The sequence below is a fragment of the Conger conger genome, chromosome 2 (genome assembly GCF_963514075.1).
Source record: "Conger conger chromosome 2, fConCon1.1, whole genome shotgun sequence".
NCBI lineage: Eukaryota > Metazoa > Chordata > Actinopteri > Anguilliformes > Congridae > Conger > Conger conger.
In genome coordinates, this window is record NC_083761.1 from 47,371,782 (window position 1) to 47,392,958 (window position 21,177).

The 21,177-nt window shown below is 42.3% G+C and overlaps 2 protein-coding genes across 6 annotated transcripts; both read right to left on the reverse strand.

Moving 5' to 3' along the window:
* Positions 1-1,135: 1,135 nt before the first annotated feature.
* LOC133122192 (protein HEXIM1-like) lies at positions 1,136-3,064 on the reverse strand. The gene is made up of 2 exons (XM_061232015.1): positions 2,942-3,064; positions 1,136-2,768 (listed from the first exon to the last, which is right to left on the reverse strand). Exon 2 carries the CDS (start codon positions 2,727-2,729, stop codon positions 1,572-1,574), a length of 1,158 nt encoding a protein of 385 aa, XP_061087999.1. The 5' UTR covers positions 2,730-2,768; positions 2,942-3,064; the 3' UTR covers positions 1,136-1,571.
* A 3,018-nt stretch (positions 3,065-6,082) lies between these two features.
* acbd4 (acyl-CoA binding domain containing 4) lies at positions 6,083-20,407 on the reverse strand. Of its 5 annotated transcripts, none has more exons than XM_061232962.1 (11): positions 20,365-20,407; positions 19,399-19,556; positions 18,519-18,639; positions 17,967-18,051; positions 16,847-16,967; positions 15,433-15,543; positions 14,100-14,188; positions 13,623-13,761; positions 12,381-12,583; positions 8,036-8,086; positions 6,083-7,467 (listed from the first exon to the last, which is right to left on the reverse strand). In XM_061232962.1, the coding sequence occupies exons 2-11, from the start codon at positions 19,520-19,522 to the stop codon at positions 7,339-7,341; spliced, it is 1,173 nt and encodes a 390-aa protein (XP_061088946.1). In that variant the 5' UTR covers positions 19,523-19,556; positions 20,365-20,407; the 3' UTR covers positions 6,083-7,338. The 5 variants fall into 5 exon arrangements, with proteins under 5 accessions (XP_061088946.1, XP_061088944.1, XP_061088945.1 ...); XM_061232960.1 differs by having other exon boundaries at positions 20,140-20,389; XM_061232961.1 differs by having other exon boundaries at positions 20,278-20,378.
* Between the last annotated feature and the right edge of the window lie 770 nt (positions 20,408-21,177).

The following is a 21,177-nucleotide window of genomic DNA, read 5'->3' on the forward strand; positions in this document are numbered from 1 at the left end:
ATAATCTGCTGCTCTGTTATCTATTGAAAATGAATTAATGATGCATTATCCATACTAGAACATATATTCTCAGTATCCAAGTGGATTATTTCCATACATTTTACCTACTGTAAATGTAAAAAATTATAATGTAGCAACATTAAGTTGATGGATTTACTCTTAATAATGAAAAAATGTTTTGCTTGTTAAATCGTGTGTGTATTCTTTAAAAAAAATTGCTGTGTACTGAATTACTGGTTATAACAGACTGTGTTGTGTAGTTCCTAAATGCATGTGGATAAATGCAAAATGTGGCAAAAATGTGCATACCCCCAGATACGCTTGCACATCTCCGTTTTACTTCTGACAGAGGCTGAAATGCTGAGCTGTAACATTGTTTTCATCTGCAAACAATCACAAGTGCTGCACTGTATGACGTCCCATGTAGTCACTGCTGCATTTCCCCCTCCTTATGGTTTAAAACTCTAGCTGTGTCAGAACTGGTACACTTGCCAACTATCAAGCATACAAGTTGTAATAATACGCAAGTGTGCCAATTTGGACACAGCTTCAGTCTTAAGAGACCTCCCCTGAAAGTGTCCAGGTATTGCAATACAGGAGAAATTCTGAAAACAGAGGGCGTGGGTATGCTTCTTCAGGCCAGAGTCCATTTCCAGGGAAACAAGGAAACCACTGAAAATCCATTGCTGAATCCCGATCACACATCACAGCCTTCTATTACAGCTTTGGTATTGTGCAATGAGTTTTAAACGTTTCTTATTCATTCAAAATGTAACCATGCAAGCACGTTTTTCATTTATACATGTAGGCTATGGTTTAACTAACAGACTGTCACTAATGCAGCTTACCAGTTCTTTTAAAAACTTGCAGCATTACCCGATATAACAACGTCTTTTCAATGATTAAAATGTATGCAAGAAAGGACAATTACAGCCTATGGAGCTAGCTATAAAATAACAACTCCGTTGTGTTGCGATCCTAGATTCAAAATGAAATGGAAACATTTGTATTTACAGTGATTTACTTCCCACTTCAGGAGCAAAAGCGTCTAGCAACACGCACGCACGCACGCACGCACACACACACACACACACACACACAGGTGACATTTTCTAAATAAAGACGCTCACAAAAATCTATTTCATATATTTATATATGTACACATTCAGTAACAACATATCGTTTTTCAAAAAGCTGACACTGGGCTTTGATCAAATTTGATCAAACTTCGATCAAACCTAGCGTGGTAGTTATCTGATTTTAGCGCTGTGTGGCATGAGAGGGACACGATAAAAACAAAACAAAACACTCCCCATTTTTATGTCCATTAATCAATGGAATTTATTATACAAGTGATTGTATTCTAGCTATGTTCTTACCAGAAAATGTAAAGTCTTAACGGTATACAAATGGCAGATTAACAAACATTGCAGCGGAACAGGGGAACGTCCAATGAGCTGTGAAAACAATTATGATAAAACAGAAGTCACATTAAGAAAAAAAAAAAAGAAAAAAAAAAGAAAAAAAAACTTACATTCCCAGCTCCTGAATGAAAAATCACTGTGAGCCTTTTATTCACTCTCCCGTTGTGTCTGTCCATATGAACTGCCCACATTAGAGACGGTCTGCCCCCGTTCTCTGTACAACTGGTTCTGCAGACGAAGCTCGCTGTTCTGCGCTCTCAGTCTTTCGAGTTCAACCTCCAGCTCTCTGAGACGCGATGCGTCAGACTGAGCTACCGGGCTTTCAGCACTGATGTCTGGGCATCTCCCATTACAGCGGAGCCGGTTGTTCTCCTCCTCTAAGCGCGACATGCACTTTTCTAACTCCAGATATTCCCGCACCAACTCTGCCTTGGTCATGTTCTGGAGGCTCTCTACATGATACTTCTCATAGGTCTCAGAGAAGTCCCTCTGAAGAAACTCCCCGCCGGCGTTCCCTGGTCGCCCCATGCCGTCACTGCCACCACCGCTGCCATCCTCCTCCTCCTCTGGTTCGAAACACTCCTCTTCACTGGCAGTATCTTCCGAGCGGCAAGCACCCAGGATTCGCTTGCCCCCAAGCTCGGTGTTTAGGTCTGGTTCCTCACGGTCATGCTCTTCCATTAGAAACTGCGTGGTATTGTAGGGGGCTACGGGCAGTCCCTTCGCAAACATCTCAGCTCGCATACGGGATGCCCGTGCAGTTTCACGTTCATCCAGGGCCTTCTTCTCCTCCCACGACAGTTTGAAATAGGGCTTCCAACGCCTCTTCTTCTTGGATGGTCGTCGGCGATGTTTTTTCTTGCCTAATCGTGCATCAGACAAAGGCTGAATCCTACCGCCCTGGCAACCGGAGTTCAGCCTCTTAATGTGGCTACCACTCTCGCCCTGCACCTGACTCAGGGTCTCTTCTCTCGGTCGATCTCCACTATTACCGTGAGCGACAAGCCCGTCCTCCCCTGCTCCATCAGCAGCGGACTCCTGGCACGGTTGTGTGGCTGCCGGACACATGGGGTGTGCGTCTCGAGCCACAAGTCCTGGACACACCTCCAGCTGCTCTCCTTGTATTTGCTTCATAGTGACAGTGTTGCCGTCTGCTTGCTGGCCATCTCTGCATCGCCCCCTATCGTCACGATCAGTTTCACCATTCTCATTGGCTGCAGGATGCTCCAAAACTGAAGAGCTCCCACCTGAAGTGGTATGAGAAGTTTTCGTATGATGGGTCTTCTGATCGCCTGGTTCTGACATCTTGGTAAATAGGAACGGCACGAAAGTTCCTCCACCTCCCTATAAGTAAACTAAGTTACCTCAGAACTGAAGTCACAGTGCAGTTGAAGATAACAAAAGTCTTTTAACGAGGTCTTCAGGCTATCCAAAGTTTGATTTTATATTTTAATAAGCTGCATTAGTTAATTCAGTATGACATTGTTATGAAATAAAAGCGACTTGACTGCTCTTACCTCTTAACTGTCTAATATAACCAAGTCCGCTTCTATGACTACAGTTAACCCTTTCGCTGCGGTCAGAAATAGGCTTACTTCTACTACTCCAGATGTACCTCTCTCTCCACACTAACAACCAGTGTACTACTACTCTTAAGAGGAAGGGGGCCTTGTTTATATATCCACTCCGCTACTCTCAGTGCGCATGTGAACATTCGTAAACCCAACAGTCCAATGGGAGTTGTAGTTTAAAAGGCAACAATTTGTATGAAGACGCCTTTTACAAAACTACACAGTCCACAGTTACGGTCCTTTTCGGCGACATGTAAGCCAATCATTTTCCATCGTTTAGAGCACAGAAAGGCCCGCCTTATCCATACTACCATTGGCTAAAACTGTGGTTGCACTGTTGCTACGCTTAACTTGTTTCCTAATTGGTTTTTTTGACAATCAATCATAAATCCTGTTTTCCTGAGAGGAAAGCAGTCCCGGTTAGGCTTTCAGGCGCTACCACGACCAGAAAAGGGTGACCACGTTAAATCATAATCACAATACATATGTATATATTAGAAAACACCGTTTAAAGTATTAAAAACAAATATGCAGGTAATATGTACACGTTACAATGAAACATTTAATTGCAGTAGTCAAGACAGTGTATTTTCTGTACCTGTAAGAACATTTCCATAAGCCTCCCTTGCCAGACGAAATGCAAGCCCCCTCGAACATAAACTAGTTCTCTATATTCTCTAACCCTCAGTGTTAGCCATAACGTCGAACGACTTGTAGGTTGTATCTGCCTTTTAAAACGACAATAAGGAGTGGTATGCCAAATGTGATTTTAGTTAAACTTCTGGACATAAACCGTCTGGTTGCCTGTGCGGAGCGGTACTACGTCGTCTGCCCCTCTCAAAGCAAGCGTAAGGAGACGGGATATATTGACGAAACGTAAACAAATGTGTCAATGGAGGAAAGAGGTGTTTCCATTTTTACAATCAAATTCGACAAATATCCTCATAACCCCAAGCCATGTCATCGTAAAATTGACAACCTGGTTTGTTTTATATCGTCTTAGCTAAATATAATATAAAGCCACTATGTATTGAGCTAGGATAACTTAAGCTAATGTAGCCCATTTGGTAGCATAGGAAAACATTCATATAGATTCAATTCCTTCATTAAACCGTTTTGATATATAACGTTAGTGAACAGATGTTCAGTCAATATTGGTGAAATGCATGCGATTATGATTTTTGAATATATACCATTGCTTTATCGAATAAACCAATGCAACGTTCGGTAACGTTAATAGAATGTGGAACGTGGCCAGCAGTTGGTTCGAATATCTAGCTAGTTAGCTAGCTAGTAGCTAGTTAGCTAACGTCTGCGGTAATTTACTACATGTACTTAGTCGTGTTGCAGAAAATAAGTGTACATTTCATGCTGAAATAAATTTGAGTTTCAACCCATTGTAGCACAAACACACACCCTTTCATAAAATTAAATGCAACCAGAACTAAGTGAATGCGTCTCTGAGTGCGTGCTTATCTTGCTGACAAGCTACCTCGTAAGGTTACCGCGTTATGTTCGGACGACAGAACACGTTGGCTACGAGGTAGCTGGCTATGTTTAGCTACGCTAATTATCGTTAGCTCTACTGTTGTTGTTCGCTGGGTATGAGTTCACTTAACACTTGCTTTGTATTTTTACATCGTCATCATATGAGCTAGCTATCTCCTTTCGTAGATCTAATAACCCACAAGAGACAGCCTCGGCTTGCCCGCCTGTCGTAATTCAGACATGCAGTCCTATAAATTTTTTTAGGTAACAAACGTTAGCCGGATTGATAACAGCAAGCTAGCAACTACATGTCTGGTTAACTAAAACCAATAAATTAACTTAGCTAGCTAGTTGGCTGTTTCATGGCTGAATGCATATTAATTCAACTTGTTTTGCAGATTAACTGCTAGTCGGTAGTTAGCACGTTAGTTTTACAGTTTGGGTGCATATACAGTCAATATAGAGGTGCTCTAAAAAAACGCATAAATCACTTGGTCTACTGGGGAGTCATTCCTGACCTATGTGGTACTGGTACTAGCTTGCAGTCGGACCAGTATCATCAGGCTGCAGCCATCAGGTTGTCTATCACGTGCCACGGTTTAGCGAATTAGAGTCGTACAGCTCTAATTTCGTTGAACTGACTGAGGGGAGGACGCCACAAAAATGGTCAGTTCACAGTATTTGGCGTTAAGCATATGCAACACAACATCAGCAGGATGAGGATACTAGCTACCAGGGCTGTCCACGGTTTACAATTTGTTGGCGCCATCATAACATTATTTACTGAGGTAAACACATCCAAGTGTTATTTTAGAACTGTTGTATCCAGTCACGGTTTTGATTTCTTTCCACCTCCAATATACAGTAAATTACATATTGTTTTGTGGTTCTGTGTGTCAGTTCCTAATTTAAATATAAATAAAACACAACCACGGTTCCCCAAACAAGGAGTGGACACCACTGCGCAGGCAGAATGCAAAGCAAGAGAGTGATCATGATGGCTATGCATGCCATTTTCAATTATTACACTGCTGCTACAAAAGTTGAAATGTAATAACTAAAATATAGCACTTCAGCCCTTATATCAGAGGCTAGCTTTCTTATTTTTATTATTCACAGATCATATGGTTTCTGCCACCCTGGTTTTGATGGACATTATAACTCAATTGATTACTCAAATCCACCGAAATGTGTATCTGTGCCTATCCTTGAGACAAATTCAAAAAAGAAGAAATGTTATTTTCTAGTTACTTGAACACAGTATTGTGCAGTGTTTGATTTGGGAGACCCAAAGATGTGACGGCTATTCTTTCTGATTAGTATAGTTATTTTTATATTCACACGGAGCATTTATTTATTTATGTGTGGAGAGTCAAAAACTGGATGTCAACCTCCGGCCTGAGTACAGAAAGGTGTTTGTTGACTGGGGAAATATTAGGACATTGAAGGTCCATCTGTCCATCATACCGCATACCACTGACTCTCCTAGTCTGATCCTCCTATTCAGGATCAAAATTGTGCCCAATGTAATCTGAAGCTAATCACTCATTTCATAGACATGTCTGCCTGTGTTCAAAGTTGATACCTGAGAAAACAAAAGCCAGGCAAGGACACAATTTTATTTAATATTTGTAAACATTATTTCACAATCAATTGCATTCTCCTGCTAATTCTCATCCTGTTTTAAATCTATTTCTTCAAGCTTCACATTGAGTAGGCACCAGTTATTCGAAAACCAGAATTCAGAATAAAGAGCCCCCAGTCCATATGTCTATCAAGCTGTCCACTTGAAATGACTATCACTTTAATTGCCATGCACATTTGTTAAATAAAATGGTTATGGTAGATGTCTTAAGATAATTCTTTTTCGGGAGGGACTTCTCTGAATTCTGGTTGTTGTGCATTACATTTAGAGTCGAATAATAGTTTAGTGAAATTGGTTTTTGTTCTCCCTTTGTAGTGGAAGAGAGCATTTTCAGAGAGAAAACCTCACTGATACTGCACCCAGATGGTTTGTTTTTTCTTCTCCTCCAATTAAAATAATTTATAATTACAGGATTGTTTATGAGAATTAGTGTGCATACGGTGACTGAGGGGAAACTGCACATTATACAGCCCAGCACGTGGCTCACGGTCAGCTGAGGACCATTTATGTTCATGCTTACACAAAGCGATGAGTTACTGCATATTTGGTTTCCTTAGTTCATGCAGCCGATAAGTCATTTTGTTTTGCACCATTTCCACTCCTCTTCCGATAGCAGGCTTCAGACCCAGAAGGTGACAGGGTGTGAAAATCTACCCATACCCCAGAGGGGGAAATGCTGACTTCGACATCAGGAGGCCAGCAGTGAAGTCACATGCTGAAAGTAGGGGTCGTTTTGGGCAGGCAGCCATTTTCAAAACATTTCCTTCATCTGCCAAGTCACAAATGATTGAAAAACAAAAATTTCAACCGATTGTCCGCTGCCATTAAGACACATTTCTTTAGTTGGCAAATTTAAAATCTCTGCAAATCTTTTAATCTAAGGGAAAATAAATAGGTACCCTATAATGAACATTTCCACTGTCATAGTGCTCATGTCATTATACCTCTAGTTTAAATAAAACTTAAAACATTCAAGGAAATTACATTCTTGCATAAAAAAACCAAAAAATAATGGTTTTGTATTGTGCATTTTAGTTTCTATGAGGTGTCACAACAAACAGTGGTTCATTTTTACAGAGCTTCATCATAGACTAAAAGGGTTTACAAAGGCATAGCCCCATGATGGCAGGGTGCATCCAATCCACTGCATTTGGCTCAGCGATTTGAAATGGCAGTTTCTCTTTCCTCCGGACTGGAGTGGGGGACCCTTCTACGCAGCGATGCGGGGCTTCTTGTGCGCGCGGCGCTGGAGGAACACCAGCCCCTGCGCGACGAAGGGCCAGAGCAGAAGTAGCAGCATTGTCCGTCCAGAGACGTCGAATGGCCACCACCAGATCTCCTGTAGACACATACAGTACCGCGTGTCACTTCCACATGAAGGGAGAAGCACACAAGTCTCACTGTACACATAAAGCAGGAGCGTCCCATTGTTCCAAGTGCCCTTTGCTTCACAAATGGCGGACTCCCCTCTCAGAAAGCATACAGCCATCAGTAGACAACAGTAGAAGTGCCAAGTGTGCCTGGCATGGGTTGGTGTGTTTTAACAGACTGCTCTGACAGAAACCATGGGTGAACAGCTGTTGCTGCCACCTTCTCTCCCCGCTCAAACTATTTCTCTCTCTCCTACTTTCTCTCTCTCCTACTTTCTCTCTCTTGCTCTCCCTCTCACCGTCTGTCGCTCTTTTCGCCGCTATCTCTGGCCCCCCATACAGCACCATACCAGACCCTGCATATAGGGGTTAAGGGCTGAAGCTCATGTGCATGCAGCCAGTGACCTGCACCCCACAAAGCAATATAGGTAGCACTCGTTTTCCCATTAAGGGGCCACCACCATTAAAAGGAGACGGGGCTCATGGCTAGTGTAAGGATTTGCGCACGAGCACTCAAACCAAAACGCACACACTTACCTCTGTTGAAGGGGCTGTGAACTCAGCAGACCTCCATTCTGTGTTCTGAGCCTGAAAAACACAGCAGAAGACCGAGCTCACACAGAGCACACAAACTAGGCTCTCGCTTACCATTGTTAGATTACAGCAAAAGCCACTCCTTTATATCATGAGCCAAGTGCCCTTGAGAATACGTGTTCACCATTAACAACAAATCCTCAAAATGGAGACTTCCTACCAAAACTACAGTAAATAGACTCCTTATAACAACTGACATAATTGTGACCTTCCCAATCAAAGACAGGGAAGAGTAGATATATGCACCAGAATCGAGTTCTGGACTAAAATCTGAATAGTTTTCTTCTAAATGACTGACAGTACAAAGACTCAACAGGCTCAATGCAAGAACCAGCAGAAGATGTTTAAAATGGGATTTGAAAACTCATGTGACACCCCATACACTCTTGGCCGTGAAAAACACTTCTGGCAGGATAGTAAGCAGAATCTCCCTCTTGATCTGCTGCAGAATTCCCTATGTGCATCCCTTTGTTTGCTCAAAGCCCTCGCCACACTTGACCCTTCCATATCATAATTCTCAATTGAAAAGGCAAGAAGAAGAACTAAGAAATAAAGTGTGAACGAAGATCTACATGTTCTTTTGCATATGCATTAAGTGAACCAAAGGGCCAGCTTGTTATGCGTCACTGTCTTTATAATTCATTCTGCATGATGGCTATTAAGTAATATTTCCATTTAATTGGTGATCCAACGGGTGCAATGCGCTCAACCTCTGTCACCTTCATAATGTCAGGAGCACTCCACGCCTCCTTAAATGGTCAGAACGAGAATACTACGCATCACAATTTATAAATCAGTACACCGCTACATAAAAGGCTGGTGGAAACGTGTACGGCAGTTTGTGAAACTATAGAGAAGGCTATTTCAGTTGGTTTAGAAAAGGGGCAAGCAGTGGTCAAAGTCAGGGTCATGGTCAAAATGGTAAAATACACGCAGTGTGAAAAAATAAAAATTAAAAAATTAAAGTGACTGACCAGGTCATCACCTGTGGCCTCATGGCAGCAGTAACTGGGAGAATCATTCAAAGTAAAGCAGGAAACTACGTATGTGCTAGTGAGTGAATAATACTATATTTGATTCTGTAATTACGGTAAGTGCAATATTGCGGATAATGTTAGCAGTGCTAGAATAGAGAATACAAATACAAAAATGTGCAATGTTTATGTGAAATATATTTGTTCCAATTGTTATCTGTACTGTACTTTAGAACTGAATGGAGACCAGCATGTGGAGGGTGTGGCTGCATTCTCACTGCTAAACAGGAGAGGGCAGTAGTAGACATGGAAGAAAACAAATGGTATTCACCAGAAACGATTCAACAAGAGATAGTCACTGATGAAGATATCTTCCACTGAATAAATTCAATAAGCCAAACAACAATTTGGCACATTTTGAAATGGCACCATTTACATTTTACATTTTTGTCATTTGGCAGACGCTTTTAATCCAAAGCGACTTACAAGTGCATAGGTTCTACCATAAATCAAAGCATCACATCCAGAACTAGGAAAATGCACATGGAATGCTGTTCTAAACATAGTTGTCATCATAAGTGCAATTTTTTTTTTTTTTTTTTTTTTTTTTGGGGGGGGGGGGGGGGGGGGGTTAGACAAGGATAGGGATATCAGAAAGGAGGGGCGGGGGAAATCAGGAGGGAGGACTAAGGTAGAGTTTGAAAAGGCATGCAACCAGAACCAAAGAACTACAAAGGCTATTTACATCGTGCCTTTTCACAGGAATTAGGGTAGGGTGAAGGCCTGGAGATAATGTTTGGAACAAAGACCTTTGCCTTTGTACTAAAAAAAAAATCATTGCAAAATCAGTGCAAATCATTGTCAGATTTTAGTAAACTGCATTTTTACACGTTTTGGTTTCACCATGTTGAAGCAGCAGTGTTTATACAAAGTCCCCCCATTTCAGGGAACCATAATGTTTGGGACACATTAATGTTACGTAAATTAAAGTAGTCATGATTAGTATTTGGTTGCATGTTGTTTGCATGCCATGAGTGCTACTGGGGATCATTATCTTGTTGTAGAATGAACCGGCGGCCAATACAATTTGAGGGAATCGCTTCAACGGGACCAGATAGGATGTGTCTATACACATCATTCAGCATTCATTTTGCTACTACCATCAGCAGTTACAGTGCGCACCATAATTATTTGGACAGATACACATTTTATGTTACCCTAGCACTTTGAGTTTGAAAGGATACAATGACAATGGGGTTGAAGTGCAGGCTGTCGGCTTTAATTTGAGGACATTTCCATCCATATCAGATGAACCATTTAGAAATGTTAGAATTCCGCTGGCAGCCATACAGTCAGACAGGCCCTAGCCATAACACCCCCACCACGTTTCACAGATGAGGTGGTACTGTATGCTTTGGATCATGTGCATTTCCTTTTTTTTTTTTCCTACACTTTCCTCTTTCCATCACTCTGGTATATGCTAATCTTTGTCTCATATGTCTCATAATGTTTAGCAAACTAATCTTGCCTTTCTGTTTTTCAGGCTTATCAGTGCAACTTGTAGTGTACCCGCTGTATAGTCTTCTACGTATGGTGTTTTTGACCTGTTGTGCCATTGTCAGGGGAGGGTTTCTTCACCATCAAGAGTATTCTCCGGTCATCCACTACAGTGGTCTTCCTTGTCCACCGGGTCTTTTTGTATAATTTAGTTCACCAGTTGTTTTTTTTCTTGTTAATAATGAACCACGCATAATTTGCATGTAGGGCTTTTGCAATGTTCCTGATTGATTGGATTTTCATTTCTGAGCCAGATGATGGCCATCTTAATTTGCATTGACACTGCTGTCTGCCTCATGTCGCCACACCCCAACAATAAACTCTAAAGGAAATTGCAAAGTCTAGAATCAAGCCTAGACATCAACAGCTCTCTTCTGCATTCACTAATGACACAATTGAATACACCTGCCTAACGAAACATCTGTGAAGCCAATTCAACAAATACTTGTCGTACCTTAAAATGTATTTTATACATTTCTAAGTGGTTCATCTGATATGGATGAAAATACCCTCAAATTAAAGCTGACAGCCTGCACTTTAGAAAACTTCATTCTCACTGCAAACTCAAAGTGCTCAATTACAGAACCAATACCTCCATATTTTGCCCTTGCTATTACTCTGATATAAGTTCATCTTTGTCTCATCTGTCTACCAGACCTTTTTACAGAACTACGGTTGCTCGTTCAAGTACTTCTTGGCAAACTGTAACCTGGCCATCCTGTTTTTGTGGCGAACCTGTGGTTTGCATCTTGCAGTGTAGCCTCTGTATTTCTGATGAAGTCTTCTGTGGACAGTGGTCATCGACAAATCGTCGAGTCCTGAGGAGTGTTTCTGATCTGTCGGCTAGGCGTTTGGGGATTTTTCTTTATTAGGGAGAGAATGTTTCTGTCATCAGCTGTAGAGGTCGTCCTTGGCCTGCCAGTCCCTTTGCGATTAGTAAGCTCACCACTGCTCTTTCTTCTTAATTATGTGAGTTAAGAGTTGACTTTGATAAGCCTATGGTTTGGCCGATGTCTCTAACCATTTTCTTCTTGTTTCTCAGTCTCATAATGGCTTCTTTGACTTTCACTGGCACTGCAACTTTGGTCCCCATGTTGATAAACAGCAATAATAATTTCCAACGGTGATCAAAAGCTCTCATAATTAAACACAATTAAACCTGTGAATGTTATGGTGCCCTGAAATGGGGGACTGTGTATAAACACCACTGTAATTTCTAAATGGTGAAACCACAATGGATAAAAAATACCCTTTAATAACATCTGAGAATATGCACTTTAACCACATTAATAGTGTGATTCCTGAAATTGTGGCAAATGATGGATGTGACAACAGAGCATGCTGAAGCAGACTTAAGGGATAGATCACTTCTTGCAGTTTTAGTTAGGCCCAGTTTTTGTTTGTTTGTCTTCAGATAAGTTTCTGACAACCGGCAGCGTTGCATTGGCAGGTATAGAGCATTTGAGTGTTTGTCAGTAACAAAATACACTTGTAACATTAAGCCTCTAGAAAGTGTATGCAAGTGAATGCAGCCTCTGAAAACAAATACTGTACCGTTAACTAATACAATAAATTATCTACATTCACAGTTATATTTATTTTGTATTCAATATGTGAATTTTGGACCCGAAATGAGCAGTGCAGAATTTTACGTGAAGAGCAGACCTGGGTTCACATAGGAAATGTTTTGGACTCAAATACTTTTCTGCGTTTGACTAAGCCTGCCTGCTTGAGCGTGGGTTGGGCGCGTAGCTGACCTGCGCGGCTGCCAGCCTCTCCACGGCCTCCAGCCGCTCCATCACGCTGTGCATGTCCTCCCTCAGCCGCCGGAGCGCCAGCACGATCTGCTGCTGCAGCTGCACGTCCGGCACTCTCTCCGCCCCGCCGGCCCAGCCGTCTCCCCCGCCGTCCCCCGGGGGCCCGCCCTCCGGCCGTCGAGCGGCCCCCTGAGGCTCGCCGCCTGTCACACAGCCACAGGTGAGCTTAGAGCGCGCGCCACAGGTGAGCTTAGAGCGCGCGCCACAGGTGAGCTTAGCGCATGAGCTTAGCGCATGAGCTTAGCATGCGCGCCATACTCGTGAGCTTAGTGCGCGCCATACTCGTGAGCTTAGTGCGTACCATACTCGTGAGCTTAGTGCGTACCATACTCGTGAGCTTAGTGCGTACCATACTCGTGAGCTTAGTGCGTACCATACTCGTGAGCTTAGTGCGCGCCATACTCGTGAGCTTAGTGCGCGCCATACTCGTGAGCTTAGTGCGCGCCATACTCGTGAGCTTAGTGCGTACCATACTCGTGAGCTTAGTGCGTACCATACTCGTGAGCTTAGTGCGTACCATACTCGTGAGCTTAGTGCGTACCATACTCGTGAGCTTAGTGCGTACCATACTCGTGAGCTTAGCGTGTGAGCTTAGCGTGTGTGCCACAGGTGAGCTTAGCACATGCGCCATACTTGTGAACTTAGCTTGTGAGCTACACAGGTGAGCCTTTTCATTCATTTCACTTTCATTCATTCACTTTAAGTAGGCAATCACAATACAGTTTCAGTCTTAAAGGTCCCATATTGTACACCTTTACAGTGTTTTATTTTAGGTCCCAATATCCATACAAAGACATTTGTGGTGGTTTTAAGTACCAAAACAATCTCTACCCAGTTTTACATGTCCATTCTCCAATGTTTTAGTGACTGTGATAAGGGAAATGTCATTTTCCATAATATGAGTTTATTCCAAAGTAAAGCCAAAGAGCCAATAACTTTCATCTTTATGGAGCTACAAAACTGCGCTTTTATAATAGGAAGCTTGAGAAGTTGTATTTTCTAGGTTCATACCCAGTCAATTTGACTAAATTTTTCTACTGGTTCTACAGTACACAGTAAACATGTTTATTTAATAACATTTCTTAATCATCACACATCACTAATGACTGAACTTTTCATTTATAACCCTAAGTTTTAAAGCTTTGACTGATGCATTGGCTGAGAGAAATAGAGTTAGCTCACGTGTTTCTTCCCTGTGACGCCCCTGGCGCATCCCCCTTCCTGAGCCTCTCCCTCTCATTGGTGGAGATCTTCCTTCTCCCGCCCCTTCTCCACCTTGCCCAGCTCCCACCTGTGTCACCTTGGATACAGGTGTGCGGTCCTGTACAGGGTTACAGGAAGGCACCAAGCACACAAGCCCACTGTGAAAACTGCCCTGCCTACACACACTTTGGATAAAAGTGTCTAATGAAAAGCATATCTGGTTAACACACACATATACACATACACATGCACACACATTCACTCACAGACAGGAACATCAAGGCCCATTTGGCAGTGAGCAATAGCAAGGTGCCCGCAAGCTCTAAAGGCTAAAACCAACTTTGCCTTTAGCAATGCCATAAAATGCCTTTGACACCTACAGTATACGCACTCAAAGAGCCATCTTCCGGACAGAAAGATTGGGACTTTTCTCTGATTGGTTATCCATGAACATACCTTATTGTGGTCCAGCTGCTCCAGAGAATCACAGAAGACCTCACTCTCTGAGTCACTCGTCAGTACTAAGCCATCAGGCAAAGAAGTGCCTGAAGAGAGAAAGGAGTTAGTCATCACAGGCTGCTTTGACGCACCCCAGAGTGATATGAACGTACATGCAGTTAGGCAAAAGAAACATATCCGCAGTTTACTGAGCATATCAACAGAAAAGTTCCATTCAGACACCTACACAGCAGGCAAGCACACATCCCCCACCTCCATATACATACAGCGGGCTCCAGAATTATTGTCACTACATACTTTTATTTCAATACAATTCCGCTCAGGTTTCCAATGTTTTTATTCATTGATCTAACAATTAACAGTAAATAAAATCATACAAAAGTGAAACTGTCCTAAAGGAACTACAGTCCCTTCCAAAAATATGGAGGTGGGTCATTGATGTTTTGTGGCCAGCGGTCCAGTGACACTATTAAAGATCAATAGCATAATGAATTCAGCAAAGTACCAGGAAATTTTGTCAGAAAATCGGATTGTCTCTGCTAAGAAGCCGAGACTTGGTCATAGGCAGATTGTCAAAATCCTCACAGAAATGGTTAAGTGAAAACAGCATCGATGTTCTGCAGTGGCCATCTCAGTCTTCAGACTTAAATCCCATAAAAAGCCTGTGGTCTGAACTGAAGGGGGGGGGGGGGGGGGGTTATAAGTGCAAACCCAAGGATATCAATGGTTCTGTAAAGCTCTGCATGGAGGAATGGTCAAAAGTCCCTCCAAATGGGTTCTCTAACCTTATCACACATAAAAGGAAAAGGCTGTCATCTTTGCCAGGGGTGTTGCACAAAGTACTAAACTACGGGTGCCAAAATTGTGAAACCTGTCTTTTGGGGAAATATATTTTATTATTAGAAAAATGTAATACTTTGGTTGATTCCACTGAATCAATTAAGCACACTACTTTTGGTTGGAAGTTGAAAAATAAAGTGTATATCAATAAACTATTATTTTTTAGTTTACAGCAGGGGTATCCAATCTTATCCAGAAAGGGCCGGTGTGTGTGCAGGTTGTTGTTTTAGCACAGTACTAAGACAGCTGATTCTACTCATCAAGGTCTTGATTAAAGACCACGATTAGTTCATTAGTATAATCAGGTGTGTTACTGCTGGGTTAAAACAAAAACCTGCACCCACGCCGGCCCTTTTAGGATAAGATTGGGCACCTCTGGTTTACAGTATTTTTGTGCATATTCATTATTATTAACAACAATTATGAAGCCCACTGAATGTACACCATTCAATCAGTGCAGATGGGACTACAGGTGGGAGTTTGTTCTCACTATGACGGTCACTGGACTTCCTCTGACAGACTTCCTGCCTCCTGGAAAGTTCCTCAGTGATCTCAGTCTTTGCCTCTGTTGGGCTGGCTGTCTGTTCACTCCCCTCCAGTTCTACAGAGAAACAATGCAAATAACACACATATAATATACACATACAAATGCATACTTAATTCCCTCCCAGTGCACTACATGAAATTGTAACAGACTTTCTTTTTTTTTTTTCGTTCATGATGACAATATATGCACATTTTCCCACTGGAGGCACATCAATAACCCATAATTACAAAATGAAAATGTTATTAGAAAAAAGAAAAAAAACTGAAATCTCTCATTTATATTAGTATTCAGACCCTTAATTCAGTACGTTGTAGAAGCCCCTTCGGCAGCAATTACAGCTCTGACTCTTCTTGAGTAAGTCTCTACAAGCTTTGCACGCCTCGATTTGAGCGGTTTATCCCATTCTTCCTGGAAGATCCTCTCAAGCTCCATCAGATTGGATGGGAAGGGTCTGTGAACTACCATCTTCCGGTCTCTCCACAATTGTTCTGTGTCTTTAAGTCTGGGCTTTGGCTGGGCCACTCAAGGACAGTCAGAGACTTGTTCTGAGGTCACTCTGGCATTGTCTTGGCTGTACGCTTTGGGTTTGAAAGACGAGCTGCAGACATAGTGCTTGGACTTCCGCCCAAAGAGTTACATTTTTGTCCTGAGTTACAGACCAGAGAATCTTTATCCTCATGCTCTCAGATTCCTTTAAATGCCTTTGGGGCAAACTCCAAACTCAAGAATTGCTTCCATCAAGCCACTACCATAAAGGCCTGTTTCATGGAGTGCTGCTGAGATGGCCGTCCTTCCAGCAGCTTCTCCCATCTCCGCAGAGGACTCACAAAGCTCTGTTAGAGTGACCGTTGGGTTCGTGGTCACCTCCCTGACCAAGCCCTGGTGGTTCTGAATGTCTTCCATTTCACAATTATTGAGGCCACTGTGCTCCTGGGAACACTCAAAGCTTTAGAAATTGCTTTATACCCTTGCCCTATGTCTCGCCACAATTTTATCAGGGTCTACAGAGAGTTCCTTGGATTTCATGGCTTAGTTTTTGTCCAGACATGCGGTGTGAATTGTGGGACCTTTCATACACAGGTGTGTGCCTTTCTAAACTATGTCCATTCAATTCGATTTGCCACAGATGGACTCCAATCAAGGACTCCAACCATGGACACATCAAGGATAATTAAAGCAAAAGAGATGCACCTGACCACTTAGGTAGTATGACACAAAAATGTAATAAAATTCATTCAATCATTTGTTTGTAAAAACAGCTACATGTACTATTCAGCAAGTAATTAACTCCTTTCTGCATTTTCCTATTTTCTAGTTTGACACAACTAAGAGGGAGTATTGGTTTTACTCTACTGACCTGCTCGAAGATTCAGTAGGGCCTGTGGCGGTCTCGGCATGTCATGAATCACGAGGTAGAGAGGCTCAAAGTAGTGGAAGAGAGACGCCGTCTTCTCATTCATTGGCACCGTGTCAATCACCTAGAAGGCGGGACAAGGCGGCTGCCAGTCAGTACCGCCACATTCAAAGCAGGACTTTGGCAATCCGACTCAGAGAGATTGGGTCAGCTCCATTTAGGTGTGCTGGATTGCCGTTGTTGCATACCAGCAAGGTTGGAGCAAACCGTTTAAAAGAAAAGTATAGGCACCATTTGCTGTGCCGGATGGATTTGCTGTGCCGAGTGGAAACCACAGCCACCGGGTGCAACTGGTTCGCTACATAACCAGGAACATAGCCAGGCTTCACCCATACTGGCAAAGAAACGTCCACTGAATAATAGAGTGCCACAATGAAAACAAAGTTTTCTAGGCCAACCCAGATTTTTTTTCCACCATGGGTTCCCACAGCAGATTTCCGATGCTTATTCCTGATAACGATTTCAATTTCTGCCAAAAATAAGGTCTGTGGTTAATGAAAGCTTAAAGGTACATAAGTAATTTTGGGCAGTCATGAGAGGAATTGCAGCAACAAACAGCCTCAAACCACAACACTGTTTATCCCTCCCCCTTCTCTGTGAACTTTGAAAGTGCCCCCACTCCATTGGCTGTGGCAATTACAACCAATACAGCTGTACAATGTGAGTGTCGGTACGTCAACTGTATATTTTGAAATCCGAATTTAATGACTATAACCATAGGCTGTCTGTGAGCCTTTTTTAATGATAGCAAATGGTCTTGTAACAATGTTTTAACAAAAATCATACCTATTGTACCTTTAAAAAGAGTTCAGTTATATCTCAACTGTGAATTTCAAAGCGGTTATGTGCTATAAAAAAAGCAACAAATTAACAAAACAGCTTTGAAATTCACGGTTAAGATATAACTTAACTCGTGAAACTTTCTTCAACTTGCGATAACCACAGACCTTATTTTCTGCAGAGGGAACAAATCCTAACCCACGTCCGGGTTTTAAGACTACAAACAGTGGCACTGAAACATGGGCGCACAGTCCACCCCAATGAGACAGGCATTCCGCCATACCTCCTGTGCCACCCTCTTCATCTCTTCCACATACGCCGTCATGGCTGTGCTGCTACTCATCTCCCCCAGGCGACTCCAGGCGTCCCTGTGGGTAACATGAGAGGGGTCATTGCTCTCCCTCACTACGACAGAGCCTTGTGAAAGGCCCACGCACATCAGCGTTCTCTTCCTGGTTTTAGTATCTAAAGCGCCCACAAAATGTTCGCAGTGAGGAGTGACGTAGGTTTTTTCCTGCGGTCAGCTCTCTGTGTTAACATTTACAGTAGCAACATCATCCGATAATTAAGCAGAGATGTACGTCATGTGGGAAGTATTCTTACAAACAGCTCTGAAAAATAGCAGTTAGACCCTGAAATATGTATACTTCTACCAAAATTGCAATCGTTTTACTTGAATCGGTATGGAACATAAATCGAAAGCTCAAGGATGATATGAAAACCATAAAACCACAAAAATATGCATGTGGGACTTTAACGTCTATATGACAACCATTGCATGACAATCATGAGACACATTATTTTGAGTGTTCCCTCGTTGTCGTGTGCTTCTCACCATTTGTAGCGGCCGACGGGGTCCCAGAACCCAGGGCGGGAGATCCTGCAGGGGCCGCAGACAGCCTGCTTGTAGAGGCCGTAGAAGCGCAGCATTACCTCATAGGTGGGCCTGTAGGCCCCTGGGGGGAGAAGCACAGTACAGAACTCCTTTGTTTACATGTTTACCGTTAAGTGGAAACCTATGGCAGCAATTCTCAGCTGCATATTATGTTGTCAGGCTAGCTGTGTTGTCACCCTGTGGCAACTGCAGGCGGCATGTTAACCAGCCATGGGAGGAGGACAGATGCTGCATGCAGAGCGGAACCAAAATGGCAGCCTTAAAATGCAAACCCGTTCAATTTCAAGACCCAAGTATTGTGTAATTCTTTTGTTGTTAATTTCAAGTTGGCAAATGCAGGCCTACATTTCTACATTTTTTGACGCACAAACAACGCCCTTTCTAAGTATGAATGGATGACATCAATGCATGGACTAAAACCGGTCTTACAACGAGGTAAGCGAGGGAGTCAACACATGGAAGTATCGTTAAATGTCTCATTGCTAATGTGAGATACCAGAACGTATGCAAAAAATAGAAACACAACAGAATGGAAACAAAGTGAAGCACCATCATGGTTCGACAATGGTTTGGGTGCTCTCATACCCTGAGATGGCGAGGCCAAAGACTGTTGTTGCTTAATGGACTGGAGTGGTCAACATCACCACTGAGATAAGAAGCCAATCTAGCGTTAAGCATATCCAGATAACACGAAAGATAGCATTTTCCCAATTCCTTCAACTAAGTGTGAGTTGATTACATTTTCTTGTGAAACAGTGGTGTTATATTGCTCATAGAGAATTCCATATGATGGTAGGTGAGTTTTTAACTTGACACTCACCGTTTTTTGGGAGATTCTGTATGACGTCGACAGCAGCTCGGAAGCGCCTGACACAGCTGTCTTCTGACTCAGCCATGGACAGAACTGGCGTGGCTGGTCTTTCGGTGCGACAGTCCCGTGGCATTCCACACTCCAGGCCACACCGAGGACCTGTCAACCTTCAAAGAAACCAAAACCCCGAACACTTTAGCCAATACTGTGCTTAAAAAGTTCGGACTTTGCTGTCACAATAGAATAATATTTCCCAGAAAATGAAACAATGATTTTTAGTTAATAGTCCCAAGCCTAGTCATACAAGAGAACGTTACATGAACGCTTTAAATACTGTTAAATCAACGTGTTCAAGAAGAAAATCTTTATGACCTCTCCACCACGTTACCTGAGATTTCATACTGTAAACTTGGTGGTAATACTAGCTTGCTATCTGCAGACCGAATTAATGAGCCAACTAGGCGGCAAAAACATAGCTGTCTAAATTACCTAGCCGGGAAATACATTTGTCAGCCAGTCATTCAAATCATTAGCTAGCACAGTATGTTATCTAGCTGTTACAACCTTGTTCTGTTCGTGGTCAAGTTAGCTAGCTAAATATTCTAATGTTAGTCATTTGTCGCATTAAAAAAATGACCAAAGTTAATGGCTTAATATGTTATAAAGGTATGCTAATTAACAAGCTATCAGTTATACTCATATTGCAATTACCAATCACCTATCTTATGCTAGCTACGTGACCGGGCTCACCTTTTTCTGATCACCCAAATGCTGGCTAGCTAGCTACCTGTCATGACAGAACTCCCATAGGCGTCATAGCTAAACAGACTTGCTTAACAATCAGCTTGTTCAAACTGCCGAAAAAGATATAACGGTGGTAAATATTACTTTATTTAGTTGTGTGCTCTTATAATTCAATAGCTAACTCAAAAAGTTATATTTTCGCCGAGACATTCGAACTCCTTATGTTCACACCTTCGGAATTTCACGTAGAACTTGTTTCCGAAGAAAATCACGTGATAACCTTGTTTGCCTTGTTAGGCGGGATTTCCAGGGTTCTTAAACCAATGGATGGACCATGCTTCAACACTGAAGCTCCAAATAGCCAATCAAATAGTGCTAGCAACCTGTACCATAGGTTGCCAACTGTGTTATTAATCCCCCATACGAGAGGATCTTAGAAATCCGTGAGAACATTATTATGGTATGTTGGTTGGTGAGATAAAATACAAGCTAGCTACTCTTTGGCCTTGGAAATGAAGGCAAACAAAATGCTCTATTTCCAATTGCCCATATTTTAAGGCCTGAGGCTGAGCTAGTCATGTCTGTTCATCATTCCATCACAGTATATATACCCGAATAATGATAAATAATGTATTGTGTTTTTAATATTGTTGATATAACATATTGTTTTATACAGCACCACTATTTGCTTGGTCATTTAACCCTCTTCATTGAATAATAAAATACATAAATTTCTAATGTCACCCATCAAGTGGTGAATAGTTGTTCTCCTTCCTCACAAAATGACTGGATTTATTCAGTCTTCTACAGTACGCATTCCAGTATAAAACACAAATCACATGTATTTATTTTTTTGCTGTAATTTGTGGCACTTTCATAAGACAGTCTTTGCACCCTGATGGTGAACCACTTTTATATAAAAAAAATAATAACAAGGGTCATGTTTAAAGTGGTGGCACGGATGGTGCAGTGGGTAGCACTGCCGCCTCACATCAAGGAGGTCCTGGGTTCGAATCCCGGTCGGCCGGGGCCTCTCTGTGTGGA

Excerpts from the sequence above, each read along its gene's own strand:
- LOC133122192 (XM_061232015.1), bottom strand. The coding sequence starts at position 2,729 with ATGTCAGAACCAGGCGATCAGAAGACCCATCATACGAAAACTTCTCAT.
- acbd4 (XM_061232959.1), bottom strand. Across the intron at positions 18,052-18,518 it reads CCCGTCGGCCGCTACAAATG|GGACGCCTGGAGTCGCCTGG; the intron begins GTGAGAAGCACA and ends TGTTACCCACAG. Across the intron at positions 12,584-13,622 it reads GCGTCACAGGGAAGAAACAC|GCGGCGAGCCTCAGGGGGCC; the intron begins GTGAGCTAACTC and ends GCTGTGTGACAG.